At 44.3% G+C, this 18,480-nt stretch overlaps 1 protein-coding gene across 7 annotated transcripts in view; it reads left to right on the top strand.

Moving 5' to 3' along the window:
* smtnb (smoothelin b) overlaps nucleotides 1-18,480 on the top strand; it is a 41,632-nt gene that overhangs the window by 19,979 nt on the left and 3,173 nt on the right. For 4 of the 7 annotated variants that reach the window (XM_054731709.2, XM_070546110.1, XM_070546111.1 and 1 more), the window contains 13 exons: nucleotides 1,422-1,524; nucleotides 5,740-6,419; nucleotides 7,598-7,649; nucleotides 8,024-8,620; nucleotides 10,182-10,255; nucleotides 16,310-16,495; nucleotides 16,604-16,679; nucleotides 16,837-16,881; nucleotides 17,449-17,628; nucleotides 17,717-17,779; nucleotides 17,872-17,944; nucleotides 18,032-18,208; nucleotides 18,302-18,428. In XM_054731709.2, coding sequence (XP_054587684.1) covers nucleotides 1,422-1,524; nucleotides 5,740-6,419; nucleotides 7,598-7,649; nucleotides 8,024-8,620; nucleotides 10,182-10,255; nucleotides 16,310-16,495; nucleotides 16,604-16,679; nucleotides 16,837-16,881; nucleotides 17,449-17,628; nucleotides 17,717-17,779; nucleotides 17,872-17,944; nucleotides 18,032-18,208; nucleotides 18,302-18,428 — 2,433 coding nt within the window. The remainder of the gene's footprint in view (nucleotides 1-1,421; nucleotides 1,525-5,739; nucleotides 6,420-7,597; nucleotides 7,650-8,023; nucleotides 8,621-10,181; nucleotides 10,256-16,309; nucleotides 16,496-16,603; nucleotides 16,680-16,836; nucleotides 16,882-17,448; nucleotides 17,629-17,716; nucleotides 17,780-17,871; nucleotides 17,945-18,031; nucleotides 18,209-18,301; nucleotides 18,429-18,480) is intronic. The other 3 variants (XM_070546113.1, XM_070546114.1, XM_070546112.1) reach the window with 2 other exon arrangements.

Here is an 18,480-nt window from a genome sequence, read left to right as displayed (position 1 = left end):
TTTGAGCTCCTGATTATGTTTTCTGTTTAGCCGCTCTGCCTTTTAATCTGCTCAAGGTGAGCAGGGTCAGAGACACCGGGCCACAAAGACCGGAACGTTTCGGTTCTTTAACACTTGATGGATACAGGGTGCAGTTTTGGCTTGACTTTAGCACCTTCTAGTGTCTATTAGTAAAGACAAAAGTAAAACTCCTCTCCTCGCTGTGCGTTTGTATTTTTAACACTTCAATCTTACAGCTGAAATTTCTCCTCAGCCTTCATTGGTCTCTACTGGAGCAATTCATCACTAAATCTGATAAATCAGCTGTGTTCATGATCTAAAACATGCATGAAATGTGCTGGAAGCAGACTGCAGTGCCAGGCTTGTCAGCTCCACTTTACTAAAGGTAGTTTTCTTTGAGCGCTGTGGAGTAACTCCAACCAGTGCAGCTCAGCCCGACCGCAAATTGCAAAAGCACAGTTTGGTATTTTCCCTTAAGGCTGAGTAGTGCCCTTCGAAAACTAGTCCAACAGGGTCCGACAAGGCACCTCTGAAGTTGCAAGTGTGGATTTGTGGCTACAGAGGGCAGTGAGGTCTGAGTGACATTTCATTAACCTTGTAAAGGGTCATTTTAGCACATACTGGCTCAAGAAAATGATTTAAAAATATGAAAAAGTTGCATAGTGTGCCTTTAAATCGAGGTTCTCAAACTGCTTTTGATGCAGCAGCTTTCTCAGTTGTTTGCCCTCATACACTGATTGTGTGTTATCTGTCTTTTCAAATGCATTTTTTTTCAAAAGCATTTTGACGTAACAGCAGCTACTAAAGTGTGCATGCTTTTTCAGGATCCACCCAGTTTTGTGTTTGATGTTTGATAAAGCACCTTGAAGAAGATTGAATCTCCACCCAGGAGCTTTTTGTTAAAGTGGATTAATCATAACAAGCAGCGGAGATTTACGGAGTGAAAGGACGATGACCCTTATTTGTGCAGCTGATTCTCCTGTGGAGGAGCTTGGAGTCAAAGGGGCCCAACAGTGGAGTCGCGTCTGTGTCTACGTCTTTCCTCCTCCTCATTATCTTGCCCATTTCTTTTCCAGATGCCCAGAGCTGCAGTTCTCCTCCTTTCTGCGGCTGGAGGCAGAAAGCTGCTGCACTTTGTTGCAGTCATGCTGCATGATGTTCTGATTGTGTGGCCTCTTTTTCACACAGACATCTGTACTTTTGCAGCTGGTGTTGCTCATTGTGTCTGGAGCCTTTGACCTTAACCTCTAATAGGAGAGGCTAGAACTCCGACACGCAGACGTGTAACTGCTGTGGGTCGGCAGTGTGACAGTGGAAAATGCATTTTGTGATTTATTGACGAGGAAAAATGGAAAAAAATAGGTTGCTGATTTCACAGCTGAATACGAAGAGCAATGAATGTTTTCTTTTCTTTTCCGCAGGAGGGAGAGAGGGAGAGTTGCAGTGAGCTGGAGTGCATCAGATCTTCGATCCAGGACCTACACCCCCAGCAGACTCAACAGGGCAGAGAGCTGCAGAGGAAAGGTAAGACGCAGCAGAGGTGCAGTACACCAAAAAATAAACACACACATTTGTGTCTTTAGTTTCTCTACAACAGAACCTCGCTGATTATCAAGGAAGTCTTTCTGCCTTTTTTATGTGTCAGTAATCGCACCAGCCTGCACAACCTGACACTGACATCATATTTACATATCACACGTCGGCAAACACACAACCTGCTTATACTGTAAACATTGGACCCAAGGTCAAGTCCGAGTGCGCTCCGGTAATGCAAAGCTCACACTGATTTCCTCTGTTTCACGTGCTGCAGATCCATTTCCCTGTCCGGCGCCTGCCGAAACACACAGGAAAAGGAGCCGTTCTCCTGAGGTGGCGGTCAGGAGGTCGTATTAGTTTGAGTTCCTTCATCTAACTTTATTAAGTGTTAGCAGTCACTCGCAGTCAGGCTTAATGCCTTCGGCTAAAGTGTCAAGTCATTTCATTAGGCTCTCTGTTAGTTCAGCCATCAATAAAGTGACATGAATGTCTGAATTCAAGAGGGGATGAATGCACTGCGTTCACCAGAGATGGTGGAAATGAGCAGGAAAACATAGGGAGGACGTCAAAATGGCCTCTAAAACATTGAAACTGTTGTTTACAAGCAGTAAGTATCATTAAAAAGTTAATTATTGTTTGATTCGTTGGAAACCGACAGATCCTTTCTGGCTTTTACCTTTTAAAGGAGGTCTTAGATGTCTCTCTGTGTGGTCTGGGTTTGGTTCTGCGTCCTTCATGTGGACCAGGAAGGAGTTCACGGTGTGGGGGTAACGGGACGGAACAAAGAAACCCAACAGCCACACCTCAGCTAAATAAAGCTGATACCAGAGCAGAACTTGGGCCTTCACGTGGTGAAGAAACTCCCCACTGTTGTTGATTTATCACCGCCTTACACTTTAAGCCAAGCCGAAACGCTGACAGACCACTGAAGAAAGGTGGCCATTATAAAGGCATAAGTCAACAAAGCTGCTGGACTTGTGTAGTTGGGACAGAGGTGAAGACGTTGCCTCTTTAAGGTGAAAGTGGAATAATATCAAAGATAAGAAAATAATGAAATATCTTATTTTATTTTTGGTCTTTGGATGCATCCCAGACACCGACAACTATCTTCCTGACAACAAAAACCCGTATTTACATGCTTCACTTCAATCACTGTGCATCCAGCTGCGCCGTTCCAGCACGAACAGGAGTGAGCCGGTCTGTGATTTAGGAAATGAAATGTTTTCCGTGGAGTTTACCTAATGTTTTAAGTTCTTGAAAGAGTTCCCAGAGGAACAGTAACACACTCATTACAGTTTCACACAGTGAGCCGGTGATGGAGTGGCGTCACATCTGTTACACTAACATAAATATACTTCACACTCATTCACACGTGTCTGTGCTCTGCTGCGTGTGAGCTGCTGTGATGATAGGAACTAAACACCAGCAGGCTGTTGGTGTGTGTCAGTTAGGGTTTAAACGTTTCAACAACAAGTGGCTTTAGTAAGTTTGTACTCTCAGGAAGAAAAATGCTGCTCTAATGAGCCACTAACTCTTCCCTCTCGAGTCATCATCCTGCTGGGTAAAACTACCAATTTAGTCATTAGAATATAATTTGAACCATTAATTTAAAGTAACACAGAGCAGTTCCCTGCTCCTCTGCCCTATTGGTTGAAAGTGGAATTACACCTGTTGTAAAACAACCCTGCTGTAGCTAGCGCTAACAACGAGCTAACACTAACATGAGCCTTCTAATGAGCTTTGAAAGAAAAGCGTCTGGACTTCTTTGAGTTGCTTGAATAGGACCCACACCCACCCTCACACCTTGGCTCATGTGTTTATGTAGAAAATCATCAGGGGGGGTCTTTTGTTCCCTCTTCGGGGGGAAACTCCCACTGGGTTTAAATCTGGGACTCTCCACCATTTGACCTTAGAACTGAAGAAGCCTCTCGGATGAGAGGTGAAACGTCTTCAAGCAACTCAAAGAAGTCCAGACGCTTTTCTTTCAAAGCTCATTAGACTACAATGACCTGGATGACTGAGAACCTTCACAGACACTTATGGGCCATTCCCATCTGTACCGGGTCGGCCCGGGCCGGGTAGCCCCAGTCGGCCCCAGCCTGGCCCGGTTGATTCCACACATCCTTGTCTTAAGCCCATGTGGGCTGATTCTACCCACCAATCAGAGGCTTGCTCTAATCGAAGGTGTGAATTTGCTGTCAGCAGTGGGTGTGTTGGCCCTGGTCTGCCTGAAGCAGACCCCGTCGAGAAGAGGGCTGAGAATGAGCCTTGGTTGGCCCGGAAAAATACGAGGTCACCCAGATATGTAAACAACCTATGCTATCCGGCCCGGGCCGACCCGGTACGGATGGGAATGGCCCATAACATGAGCCAACTACGCAAATAAACCATGAAGTAAAAAAGATTCAAACTGTTAGCCAAAAATTTTATTACTTACAAGTCCAGGAGCAACTAAGCCAGGTCACCAGTAATCTGTGATTTTGTAGCCTCCTTTAGCTCCTTCAGACTAGTGTAGGGCGCGTCGATGTTCACTCTGGTTTTAGCTCTTTGCTTCACCTTCAAATACGTTTACTCTCTTACTTCCAGGCTCCGCCATGATGCCAACAGAAAAAGCAAACTTATTTTTCTTCTTCTGCTTTTTATTGACTATTGGCGAACAGAAAATGCCAACTGCTAGCATAACAGCTAACAGCCGTAAAGCAGGTAAACGGCGCTCCCTAGAACACCTACCCGCTCCCCAAAACTATCGAGTGTGGTGGTCAGCTGAGGAGTGCAGAAAGGTGTCAGATATGAAATTGGTCAAGTTCTAACTCAACAATCACTGAGATTAATGTTAAAGCTCTAGTTTAAAGTTTAAAAAAACAATCTAGTGTTACTTTGCCCAAAACAATCCAAACACAGTGAATAAAACGTCAACTTTTGAGCAGTTTTAAGATTGTTTCTTAATAAAGTCTTCTTTACTTTATTTTTTACACAAATTAAGAATAAACCTACATTTGAAATACATTAGCACTTTTTCTTCATTTTATTACTCATAGATCTTTTCATAAATTGCTTGATAAGTTTATTTAACTTGTTAATCCAAGTCTAGTTTAAAACAAACCACTGAAGCAAAAGAAACGAGGTGAAATCTCCTTTTGACCGGTTCATAGGGAGGACGCTTTGGGTCAGTGCTTCACTATAAAGACTTTATAAATAAATCCCTCAGTTCTTTTTTGTTTCTGCTTTATTTGTTCGCTGGCAGCAGACTGCAGCTTTTGTGGTTATTTTTAAGTAAAAAACAAGCCTCTCATTATGCAGCAGCAGTGGGGATTTTCCTAGAAATTGTCTCACAATAGAAAAGATGGCTTCCTGGTGCAAACCCATGAACAGGAACGTGAGTGTTTATTGGAGAAGGAACGTGTTCTGGCAGCTAAATCCTAATTATTTACCATAATCATGTTTTTTTTTGTTCAGACCCTCTTACATAATCATCTCAGTTGTGTAATCAGCTTTTAGCCGCCATTCTGTTCTAGTAATTAGCGTCCTGAGGAACAATATCAATGTGGATCCAGTGAACTTAAAGAGACTGAATTGCTGCTTCCAGTCTGACCAGAACCCATTTTTGATCTGGTTTGTTAATCACAACTCGGCATTCTTGGAGATTCTGTTGCAAAGTTGCAGAGTTTTGTGACATCAGAGCTGAATAATAGTCGGTTTTGTTTATCTGTGGTAGACAAACCGCTTCAAATATCCCATCATGCTGCTTCACCACGAGGTGTTGGAGGTTGAAACTTCAGAAGGGGAGGATGCGGGTGCTCCTGTTGTTTAGAGTGTGGTTTCCTGATTGGAGAAGGAGCTCAGACGAAGGGGAGGGGAAACACTTCTCCCTATAGTCTCTCTTTAGCTTCCGTTTTTCTCCTCGCTACTCACCACCTATAGCATGAGCCACATGCTCCCTGTTTCCACTTAGGGGACCTCCCTTTTCTAAATGCACTTCCACCAACACAATCTCACAAATCTGTCAGGAACTGAAGCCAGGAAGTGTCTGCATCCCCCTGTGACTCCACATGCCTCCTCTATGATCCTGAGTCATATTTTTCGAAAGACCAGCTCTCTTTGGGCCTCACTGATGTGGAAGCGTTAAATGTCCATCGGTTCTGTTTACAGTTGATCTGTGAAAAGCCACAAAACCATTTATTTCTCAATTTTTTTCAACAACAGGATCCAACTCAAGCATGGTGCTGGTTCTGGATCACCTGGTGAAGGATGACAGCTCTGGCCCTTTGCTGATCAAACCTCAGAAGGAAACCTTAGAGACAGATCTGGCTCTGACTCATCGTCAAAGGTCAGATTCCACAGCTTCAGACCGCAGTGGGACCTCTGGGTTTTCTATGTCCAATCTGGATTCTGTCGCCTCTGAGAAGAGTCTCGGCCCAAACCGCCGAGCTCGGTTGGACTCTGGAGCCTCAGACAGGAGCCAGGATTCCCCCCAGCGGGGTCGTCTGGACTCAGCTTCATCAGATCGAAGCATCAGCTCGCTGTCTCACACCAGACAGAGACTGGGCTCAGATGCCTCCGACTTCTTTGCCAGACCTCGTCTGGGGTCCGGGACTATGGACGGCATCAGTGCATTGCTTAGGAAACGGACCGACTCTGTGACATCTGACCACAATACAAGCACATCCTCAGAAGAGAAGAGTCCTCTGGAGGAGGTGGAAGGAACCACAAGCAGTTCAACTAGCAGCACAGATTCTGAAACAGAAAGGAACCACAGTCCGCCCAGCGTCCAGAACCAGTCCGACCAGGACCACGTTCCTGACCAACAGGAGCCAGACGGGGCAGTTTTCTCTCGGAGAGGTGCTGTGAAAGGCAGGGGAAGAACAGACTTCCAGAGTCAAAAGGTGGGGTATGAAGCAAATATAACCAGATTTGGCTACTGCAGAAGAACCTGACCTAAAATTCAATTCAATTCAAAAATACTTTATTAATCCCAGAGGGAAATTCAATTGTTTCAGTACACACAATTTCAAGATCAGACATACATACAGACACATGACAAGAATTGGTGACTGTGGTCAAAACAAAAGTTAACTCTAATGTAGGATCCAAAACAAGAATCTTTTTAACCAATGTAGCTTAAATTTTACTCCATTATAAGCTAAAATCCGACTCAGAAAGAGATATGTTTATGCTCTGCAGCCTGAGTCAGCTAGATGGTAAAAATAACCACTTCTTACATCTGAACCACCACAGTGTGGTGCTGAGGTGCATAGTCACACTTGTGTTGTTTTTTAAACTTCTGACAAGAAACTGCAACACTTCATTCTTCAGCGACACTCTGGTCCTGTCAGCATCTGTAAACACAACACGCTGAGCTTCTGGTGAATTTCTGTTCCTCAGTTACACAAACTAACCGTCGACTTAGCGGTTTCTGCTTCACCTCAGCAGCCTGTCGGGGTTCACCTGGTGTCACGGAGGATCGGAGTGCTGGAGATCCTCGTTCTGAGAGAGCACACACACACACACACACACACACACACACACACACACACACACACACACACACACACACACACACACACACACACACACACACACACACACACACACACACACACACACACACACACACACACACACGCACACGCACACACACACGCACATTCCAAGTTTAAGCTTACTGTTGGGGAACATTTCCCATCATGGGGCGATCTTGTCCTGTTGTCATGACGCCATAGCGTTGCTTCACTCTATGTGTTTACGTAAGGCCGGCCCCGGACTTCTTTTATTGTCCCCTGCTGATGTTCAGTCTCCTGAGAGCAATGTAAACACTCTGGGGTCCGCCGTGAACGCGCCGCCAAGAAACAAACTCTCGTCACACATAAAAAACACACCAGCAGTGGCCTGCGCTGTGTTTAGGGTTGTGTGTGTAGTCGCCTCATCTCCAGCTCTTCATGAACATGTTCAGTGTCTGTTATAGCAGCTGTGTTGACTTTTCATCCCCTCCACTTCCTTTACTAATCACTCTGTCATGTTTCTTTGTCTCCCCTTCTTTCGTTTTATTTATTTATTTTTTTAGATAATGGTTAACGGCAACCTGTCGCTCACTCATGGCAAAGCACAGGATCCGGGTAAGAATAGGTTCACACGATCTTGATGTTCATGTGATTTGAGCCGCTTTCTTTTCCGCTCAGATAATCCTCCTCCACTGTGACCTTAGTGAATATTTCCACCAAGCCCCTAATCATTGGTTTATTTTCATTTTTTTTAATAATAAATGTTCACATAAACCTGTCTGTATAAAGGAATAGCAGAAATGTAATCACACGTCAAAGATGATGTAAAGATGGTGGAAAAACTATAAATTAGATAAATGAGGACGGGATCTGATGAGGGTTTTTGAATGCTCTGTGACGTGAGCAAAAGTTATTAACTGTACAAACCTGAGACTTCTCAGCGTTTCATTTTTTCTTGTTTGTTTTTATTTCAATTTATCTCCTTTCAGCCCCAGAAAAGAAAGATGTTATCCTGGAACAGTTCAGCCACAGCAACTCTGTTCGTGATCGAATGCGCAAGTTCACAGAGGCCAGCCAGAGCCCACAGCCACCTGCTTTAAAGAAAACCCCCCAGAGAAACGGGAACGCCTCCATCAGCAGCACCAATTTCCCCAGAGCTGCTGGGCTGTTCACACACACACCGACGTCCCTTAACACATCCGGAGACACGCCAGCGAGGCCACGTGTGGGCTCATTGTCTAGCGCCACTGCTCCATCTCAAAGTCAGGCTGCACCTAAACTGAAAGGCGGAGCTAACAAACATCTGCCCTCAGCAGGCCAATCGCAGAGCTCTGTGGGTGGGACAAGGCTCCCGGCTGAAAAAGATGTGCCTGCCTCTAGTGAGTCAAAGGAAGACGGAACCCCAGGGAGAGCAGCTGGAAGGACGGTCCCTCAGGGAGAGGAAGACCCCGACATGAAGACTTTCCTCACCATCGAGATCAAGGATGGTCGCAGCACCTCCACCTCCACCTCGTCCACACCGAGAGGCAATGTGGTACCCATCACCAACATGAGCTCTCGCATCACCTCGCTGGGGCAGCGGCCAGGTATGAGTATCCACCTCTGTGTGTGTGTGCATGCATGTATGCGTGTGTGCGTCTACTCTTTCAAACATAACAGGGAGTCCCATTCACTAAATCCCAGTGACCTGAGTGTTTTTGTGGCGTTAAACAAGCAAAGCACATAAATGAGTCATAAATATGATGGAGCTGTATAATAGACGGGTTTGTTACACACTTGGCATGTCGCTCCCCTTGTGTGTATGTGTGTGTGTGTGTGTGTGTGTGTGTGTGTGTGTGTGTGTGTGTGTGTGTGTGTGTGTGTGTGGGAGAGGGGTGTAGTGAGGTCACCGGTCAGCAGCAGAAAGCAGATTTCATACAAAACAAGAAACAACTGACCATCTGAGTCCAGACTGAATGGTTTTAGTGTTCCAGCCCACACTGCTCTGTGTGTAATATCTGCTGTATTTATCGTCTGGCCACTTTTATCTAAAGCAAAACACACTTGAGCGCTTTAATTCATCCGCGTAAGACAAATCCCTGTTAGCTGCTCATCCGAGGAAAAGAAGAACACAGCAGTCTTTTATTAATACCGTTGGTTCTGCTTTGTGGTTAAAGAAAATAAAAAGTTTCATTTGTGCATCAGGCTGAATATATGAACCATAAAACCTCAGATATGTTCTGAAGAATAATTACTTCATTTTAAATCTGAATATTTCTGATAACAGTCAACACAAAAAAAGAAAATTTCTCATTTTTTCCCTTCTCATTAAAAAAAATGTGTTTGAAAGTAAACACACTATGAAAAAAAATGATGCGTTTTATCCACCCTGGGTCTCAAGATGTTGACATTTGCTTATATATTTTATTCTTTTCTTATTGTATTTGTAGACCTTTTTTCCAGGGATGCTAACCTTAAACCTTCAGAGGTTTTTAAACTTTAAATTTAATTACTTCATTATTGTTAAACACTGTTTGAGTCCCAACTAAAACCAAAGAGTTGGACACCAAACAAAAGTTGGATGTTTTTTTTTAATCCTCACCAAAATGCTGGCAAAGTTGCAACTTTCACTTAAAACATGTAGCAAAATGTTCAACTGGTACAGAGCAGAAATCATGCCTACGCACAAAAGTGAGTTAATGGCACAAAAGACGGACTGTCCCCCAAAAACAAAAAGATTGGACTAGTGAAGTCCATCTGATTAAAATATCTGAGGTTTAATCTTGTCTCATCAACCAGGATCATCCAAACCGAGTCTGTAGATGTTCTTAACCCCCTCAGGAACCACTCTACAAGCTTAGTGAGTTTTTTTATATCCTTTTTTTTATAGTACTCTTTGCTTTAATGGTTTTGGCTCCTTCTTTGGGAATCTGCCTGTCCATATCTGAGTTAAGAGGGTTTGTGATTATATCTCAAGTTTCCCTGAAAAGTGCATTTAAAGGCTTGTAAACGTGCACCGCGTCCTGCTGAGGTGCATCAGTTTTATGACCCAGCCTCTGTGTTGGTTTGGATGAGAGTACAAGTGGATTGTCTCTCATGTGCACCAGCTTGTTCATATTTATTAAAACCTCTTTTGTTTTACATCTCAATTCCCTCCATGTGTTTCAGAGTTGACCCTCGGCCTCCGAGCGACACCGTTTAAGACCTCCTCATCCACATTCTCCTCCGGATCCTCCATCAAGGTAGAGTCTGTCGTCTAGAATGTTTCTAGGGTCCGATCTGAAGATCTCAAACGTTTCTGACAATCCCGATGGCGCTCAGTTTCTCTTGATAAGCTTAAGGATTTGTTTCCACTGGGGGCTCGGTGAGACAAGACAGTGTGAGGAAAAGCGAGGAGAGGAGGGAAGAACAGTGTTTATCAAACACAGAGAGGGTAGCCAGTCACATCTGTCCTTGTAGGGTAAGTTAAGCAGACAGGAAGGAGAAGGGAGGTGTTAAGGGCATTTTTGGTTTTCTCCCTGCAGACCCACTGACTTATATCTGGGAGTTGTTTACCCGAAATCACACTTGTCCGTCTTTTTTTGTCCAGAGTAATTACTGCGCTAACTGCCGACACAAATTCTCCATCGCTTTTGTGACTCTTGCTGAAAGTTGTGGGCAGTGACCACAAACAAATCCGGTCTTATCTCTCTCTGACCTCTGAGGTTAAAGAACAGCTTAACTTCCATTCGCCTCATTCTCTAAAACGTTTCTGTCCTCCATGAAAGGAAGTGTCCTTGTGAATGGAGAGCAGGAAGATTGAGAGAGTGAGGAAGCTAGAAGCAGTGTCCTGTTTACTTTTTTTTGTGTGTGTGTGTATTCAGAAGGCAATTGTAATCTGGTTATGGGATCAAGCAGTTGGTTAATTATGACTCCACCCTGAGAGCTGTGTGTGGAGCTTCACATGGCTGCAGGGTGGGTTTAAAGGTGTTGGAATGAGACTGTCTCTCTCAGCTATGAGACACAAACACCACTTAGGACCAGCGTAAACAAAAATACAATGCTTTTGTTATAATGCAAAAAGATTATCATTTATTTCTTTTGCAAACATTCAATGATTCTGCAGGGTTAAAGGGTTCAATGTTGAGATTATTTTTAGGTTCATTCATTGTAAAACCAGCAGCGCAGTTCAGACTAAGTCCTGCTGCGTGTCTACACATTCATGTCTTCATGCGAGCACCCCCATGTTTAAGCGCACGGCCATAAAAGCAGCTGCATCATTAGAGTGTAGCTTTGCATGAATGTGAATAAACCACATGTCTTAGATGAGATGATAAATCAAAGGCATCTGCCATATTTGATTAAGTTTTACCAAGGCTTTGCTTAAGTGACTTGAGTAATGAAATGGTAAAAACAGCATCAATGCTGATGGTTAGAGTGGTTTCCTACATCTAGATATTTTCCTGTTTTTTGGTGACTTAGTGAAAGTTCATGCTCTGGAAGAGTAGAACGTACTTTTTTTATTGTAGTCTGCTGAAAAAGTAATTTTTTTTCAGGATATTTGTTAGAAATGAAGGTGATAAGCAGCAACATGAGTTGGAGCACGCACTTCCTGTTTGGTGGTGTTGATTGTTCACTGACCAGCGTGGTTCTCGTCAAGAACTCTGATCCTTTTGGGTGGTCCGTGATTCTCCTTGGTGGTCTAATCTCGCCACTCACATCCCTCGTAATTGACTCAATATTTAGTTTTAGTCTTTGTTGTCTCAATAAAACAATTTGATGCTGATGGTACTAGTGTTAAATTCAAAATTAAAGGGCACATTTTTTTCCTAAGTCATAATAAGTCTATGGTCCCTGCTAAACATGTGTATGTAGTTCTTTGCACTAAATCCCTCTCTCATAAAGTGATTCCAGCGCTTTTATTCTTGACATTTTCAGTACCTTCCAGAATGAGCCGTTTCAGGGCTCTGTCACTTTAAGAAAACAAGCTGGAGCTTGACAGAACACTGACAGAAAGCGAATGCACAGATTATTTTCATGTTTGGAGTATTTATAGAGGCAATAGAGATCCACATAGCAACACAAAAGAATGAAAAATGTGAGTTTTGCATGATAATCCAAAGGGTTCAAATGAAAGGCAAGTGGACTTCTTTGGTTTCTTGACAATCTTTCTGCCAGCCATCATGGAGAAGGGGGTGGCCCCAATGAGCAGCTTTCAAGAAACTAAAGAAGTCCATTTGCCTTCGTTTGAACCCTTTGGATTACCATGACCTGGATGACTGAGAACCTTCACCAGCATTTTGCATGATATGTCCCCATTAAAGGAAGGGAGGAGATGGATTTTATTTTCATCACTGTGATCACAGCAGCTCCGTTCCTTCCTGATCACGATGTTTGAGCCTAAACACAAATGTAAAGAACACCTTCCTTTTTAAAACCTGAATGACGATGATTCAAGTCAAACAGGTCATTGCCAAGCTCTGGGTCAATTTTGCTGCTGAGTGAATTGGGACACAGTGGCGGATCAACTGTTCCACAGATACACAAGACCTCGTTGTTGTACAACGATCCATCATGACACAAATCTAAATTCTAGTTTGCCTTGTCTGGCATCATAATATTGCTTCTAGTTAGTGCAGGGGTGCCCAGTCCTGGTCCCAGAGTGCTGGTATCCACCAGGTTTTAGTTTTAACCCTGACTCAACACACCTGATTTCAATTAGAAGGCTTCTGCAGATTCTGATGAGCAACTGCACAGGTGATTCAACTACTAAATCAAGTGTGAGGGAGCAGAGAAACCACAAAACCTGCTGGATAGCGGCCCTCCAGGACCTGGATTGGGCACCCCAGATTCAGTGCAAGAGTCATGTGTACCTTCATTGGACCCACTGATGTCTCCAAACATCTTGATTTATTGGGTAAATCCCTGACATGTACTGATATTCATCGTCCTTGTCCTTGTACCTCAGGTTACTTTGAAAGTAAAGTGATTTTAAATGTCTTGTTGAGCCTAATTGGACCATCAGGATGTCCTCCTTTGGGTATTATCCATTTTCCCTGCTGCCCCTTTCTGCTCTGTCCTTAGGGAAATTATTTTATTAGCCAAAACAGCTGCTGCTCTCTGACATTCCCACTTACGTAGAGCCTTGTTGTTTTTAAATGAATGATGCGTTGTGTATTTACATTATTGGTTGAAATAAATATTAGACTATTAAAGCCCCCGGTTTGTTGCCTTAGCTGTCAAAGCATGAATGTAAGATTTATTTAAAATTTTTTTGCCCATGTGTATTTTTGTACTGTGTCATTAGCTCTCTTTGCACGTAGGGCACCATAATTATAAATCTGCAGTCTGCATTTAAAAGCAGCACTTGAAGATCAAAGAGGATACTACACATACAGACCGTCTCCTCGCTCATCACTGCAGCACTTAACTTTGAGCAGCAGATGGACTTTTGCCAAATAAGACTAAAATAAAGTTTTATGAGACGTCCTTGCCGACATCCTTGCTCCAAAGTGTGGAGAACTGGAGCTCTTTGTCAGCCGGATCCGTCATGGCTCCGAATGTTATGCCCTTCCCAGTCCGATCTTGACTCTCGTGGTCTGATTTCAGTCTCTGAAGGATCAGATTGGTTTAAAATCCCCTGCTTTTTTTTAGAAAGCACTTTTAACTGAAACAAAATGGTTGGAGCAACAGTTTGCCTTCCACTCAAGGTGTGAAGGACGTGTCCTGAGTAAAAAATGGGAGAGGTGACGTTTTTTTATTAAATGGTTGCCCCCTTTCTCTTCCCCGAGAGTGACGGGCTCAGTGGAATAATAGGAGAGCAGAAGATAAAATTACATGTCCACTGCACCCAGGAACAAGTGGGTGGGAGCTGCTTCTGAGAAAAGGGAGCCCCTGCTTGCTGATTGGCTCTCCGCTGCCTGCATGAAGAGAGGGGCCATTTGCAGACGTTATAAAGCTCATGGATTGTTTTTGATGGTTAGAACTAGTCAAAGAACAGCATCTACTGCTGCTGTGATTGGGTTTTACTCCTGAATTCTCACATTTAACTTTTTTTTTTTTCAACCATGCCTGGGGTTGATGAGTCCTCAAAGGCTGTGAGTTCTCCAGATAATACCTGTGCTGAATCTGGTCTGGAAGAGGTGATTGGTGATGCGCTCTCCCACAGTGAAGCTGATGAGGAGTTCAGTGAGAAAAGACTGCAGCTGATGTTGAGATGTGCTGTGAAGGAGATCCACAGCGATCTGCAGGCCTTTGGGAGGAGGGTGGATGTCCGTCTGGAAGAGGCAGAAGCTCAGGTGGTTCCCCTTGTTGACGCCATGTCCAGGCTGCAGGAGGAGAACCTGAAACTGAAGAGTGAGCAGGAATGGATGGTGAGACAAGTGGAGGCCCTCTGTCAGACGATGGGACTACCTCATCCCAAGGTACAAGAACTCAGCAGTGAGGAAGGTTCTTCAGATCAGTGTGGAGTCATAACTCCAAGCAGTGTTGGTTCTGTGTGCACACACCAAGAAGCTGATGTTTCAGTCAATCTTCGTCAAGATTCTCCATCTTTCACATCTGAAGATCCAGCAGCCAGTTCCCCTCCATGTGATCTCATCAGCTCGTCCCAGGAAGACCACCGACCTCTCAGGACTCACCTCTAGTATCTTCCGAGACGAGCCCTCCTCAGAAGTTAAAACCTTTGCTGATCTGTCACCTGCTGACCTCTGCATCCCGCCGCTCCCTATCAGCTCCTTCTCTGAAGTCGAGCAGTTCTATGAACAGCTGCACGGTACTGGTCCGTGTAAATCCTTCTCATCACGATCCCTTCTAAATCAGATAAGCCACTTAAAACAACGGGAATGCCTTTTGTTCCGGTGTTCCTGTGGATCAGCTGGTCTTGACTTTTATACGCGTTGCCATCCATCCCACCTATGTTCTGCTCTCTCACTCGTCTCTCCACTTTCACCTGGTTTTAATCAGCCATCATGTTCTCGCTTCAGCTGAGGAACGTAGGACGGTCTTGGCTGCCTGTCAGGTTTGACGGAAAGTGTTTACGAGGAAGACTTCACGTGTTATTCTAGTCCCATAATGCCACGTGCCTCTGAGTTTGGCAAGGACTCAAATCTCTGTGTCCTGTTGCACTTCAGCACAGAAGACCAAATGAGCATGTGGTCTTTCTGCAAGTATGTTTTGATTTTTAGGGAAAATTAAGAGAAGACAGGATTGCAAGAATCCAGTCATCAGATGAACTGGCTGCTTCAGATATTCTTGTTCCCAGATATTCATCCTAAAGGACCAAACATGAACAGGGTTTACTCTCATCTCCAAGCTTGTTTTTCCATCATCCCTTGTACAAATACATCTTTGTGGATAAAGTTAACATTTTTAAGGATATCAAACATCTGCAGCCTTATCTAGTTGGGTTTGTGTTATCTCTAGATCTGCAGACATCTGGGTCCGTTAATCAGCTGGTGGTGGAGACTTCCCTCAGATGTGATAATGACAGGGTGACCTTATCTAACCACGCTTGCCTTCCTTGCTTGCACCAGTAATTTCCACGTCCACTCTCGAGGGGGACACTAAAGCTGACTTGATGACTTTGGGTTTCTGGGAGTTTCTAATTCTACAAACGTGCTCTCATTGGCTGATCTGGAGCCCTTGTTTGGCTTTGCTGTGTCCCAAAACATTCCTCATCGGTCAACTGCCTCTCAGTGCCGCCTGTCTCACGGGGTCAGAACTATCCAGAAAAGGTCTCGCCACCTTTTGATTCTGCAGCTCTCTGGTGGGACCTATTCCCTCAGCAGAGGAGTGGATGGAGGCAGAGGCAGAGCCAGCTGCATGACTGGCACATCAGAGCTAAAGCTAGTCTCGATCGCCTGACATTTACACAGAATTAATGCCTACTAATGTACCACCTAACGGTGCTGGTGTCATGTAAACTGTTGGTTGGTGGGAGCCTGGTATTATTGAGACAATCAGTCACACTCTGAACTAAGCAAACAGTAACTTGGCAGGATTTCTCTCACTCTCATACTTACCGTCTCTCCCTGTGATGGGCCTGGAGACTGGAGGAGTTAGGGATGTGGTCTCAGAAAGAGAACCATGGGTGGGAAACTTCAGACCTATTATGGAAACGGTGTGTTTGAGCTAAAACCCCTCTTGGTCTCATCATGTAGTAAATGTCAGCTGTAAATATGCATGTGGACGTTCTTTTTAGTAGATGGTGTACAGTTTCAGCTCTCTGATTTCTCTTTCTGAAACAAGAGAAGACTTGTTACGTTGGTGTTTGTTTGCTCTTATTTACGTTGCTTTTTTTTTTGCATCTTATGCAGATGGAGACGGAACCCATCGTCGCCTCAGTGCCAGTGTTTGCAGCTGGACCGTCTGTGCAGTTGGCCCAGCAAAGCTCAACCATCCCCAACGGCTCCAGCACGCAGTCCAAACCAGTGGAGAGCTCCGGAAAGCTCACCGCCGAAAAGCTGGCTGCGATCCAGGATGAGGAGCTTCTTGACAAAATGGTACTTTGTTCCGAGTGATTTAAGATTGGAATCACCAGTCTGAAGTGAGCTGTGAGGATCTGTTTTGTTGATAATTTAGTTGTTTTCATGCTGTTTTTTTTTTTCCAGCTTGATGAATCAAAAGATTTTGAGGAGAGGAAAATGATTCGTGCCGCCATGAGAGACCTTCGCAAGAGAAAGAGGGGTAAATGAGTAAATTCATGTTTTCTTTCTGGATAATTAAGGTTTTGTTTCATTCTTTATTTTAATGATTAAAGGTAGACATGGATTTTTGTAATAATATATTTGTTTTCAGGTTTTTTACATATTTAAAGTGTAAGTTTTATGAAATTTGCCCTCAGAAGCCATGCTGGGATGTACCCAAGAGGAAATGGGTAGGACGTGTGGTCTGTAGTGATCATTTACTCCCTGAGTTTAACCCGTTTTTGCACACTTCTTTGTGTCATACCAGTATGTATGTGGAAGTTTAATTCTCTGAATGCAGTGAGTGATTTGAGGATTTGCATGAATCCTGTGTTTTAGGATAAATTGTTGATAAATTCTCCACCTATTCTGTGTTTTTGGTGAGCACTTGCTGTATGGTTTGTGAGTAGCACTCAACAGAATGCATAAATACCAATTTAGGTAAAAGCTGACAACACCAGAGCAGGTATCTGTCTTTTATTGCGTGTTTGCTCACTTTGATGTGATGTTTGTGCAGGACATTTCATTTGACAGCTTTTGTACGGCCGCTAAACTTCCCACCTCAGAGTGTTTGCGTGCTCTGAGAAGTTTTATAGCACGCTGGAAAGATCTGCGATATGTTTTGCTATCTGAGCTGGGAAGCCCTGTTTTAATCCATCTTTCCCAGAGTCAGCTGAGGTGCTGTCAGCTTGTTTAGGACCTCTTGTTCTCCCCCTCCTCCTTCGCTTTTTCCACTGACATCATCTGTCCTACCTCGTCTCTCACCCTAGACCAGAGAGAAAAGGAGCGCGAGACTCGCCTGCAGGATCTGCGGCAGCAGAGGGACGACCGAACGCAGAAAGGTCGAGCAGGTCCCGGAGCTGGAGAAGTGGTGATCAACAAGATGGAGAAGTCGGCAGATGGTTCAACCCTCAGCCAAGTCACCAAGACAAACCGTTTCACACAGTCTGGTAGTTATCTTTATTAAAGTTGCCTTCGGTGTGCGCTCATTAAACCTCACACATGAAGCATAAAAGTGTTTTTCTTTTACGTTTTTAGATGATGGGAGCAAATCAACTCGCAGCACAGTGTTAGAAACCAGTTTTGTTCAGAAAACAGACAGTGAGTTTTTACTTTACCTCCAGTAATCACTTCATTATGCTCTGTTGGAAACATTTAGACAGATTATTTATATTTTATTTAATCTTTTTCAGGAGGGACAGTCCAGTCAAAGTCATTCAGCTACTCCTCTTCATCATCTTCCAACACCAGCAGGAAAGTAGGCAGGTGGGTTTAAAAGCATCCAGATGGTAACTGACAACCCAAAGTCTCCTGTTTAATCAGTCACGAGTCAACCTTGCCTGTTTCCGTCAGCGTGTTCGATCGCGAGGATGACTCATCGTCTCGAAGCGGGAGCAGCGGGCTGGCCGCCATGGAGCGGCGGCAGGCAGAGAGGCGCAAGGAGCTGATGAGGGCTCAAACGATGCCGAAGACATCCGCCATGCAGGCCCGCAAGACCATGATAGAGAAGCTGGAGAAGGAGGGAGGCGGGTAAGGATAAACAGAGGAGCCGTGTGACCAAAAACAGTAAATGGAGCGGGTCAACGTGCATAAACATTAAAACAATATGGACTTTTCTTTCAGCCCTGGAAATCAGGCCGTGGCCAAAGTAAACAGGGTGCAGCGCTCCACCAGTTTTGGCGTTCCCAACGCAAACTCCATCAAGCAGATGCTGCTGGACTGGTGCCGTGCCAAGACGCGCACATATGAGGTGAGGAAACCAACCGCAGCAATAATCTCCAGCACAAACCCAGGAAGCTGCA

Source organism: Nothobranchius furzeri, chromosome 17 (assembly GCF_043380555.1).
Source record: "Nothobranchius furzeri strain GRZ-AD chromosome 17, NfurGRZ-RIMD1, whole genome shotgun sequence".
In the NCBI taxonomy this organism is placed as follows: domain Eukaryota; kingdom Metazoa; phylum Chordata; class Actinopteri; order Cyprinodontiformes; family Nothobranchiidae; genus Nothobranchius; species Nothobranchius furzeri.
Note: the sequence above shows the minus strand (reverse complement) of the source record. Positions and strands in the feature narration are given on the sequence as shown.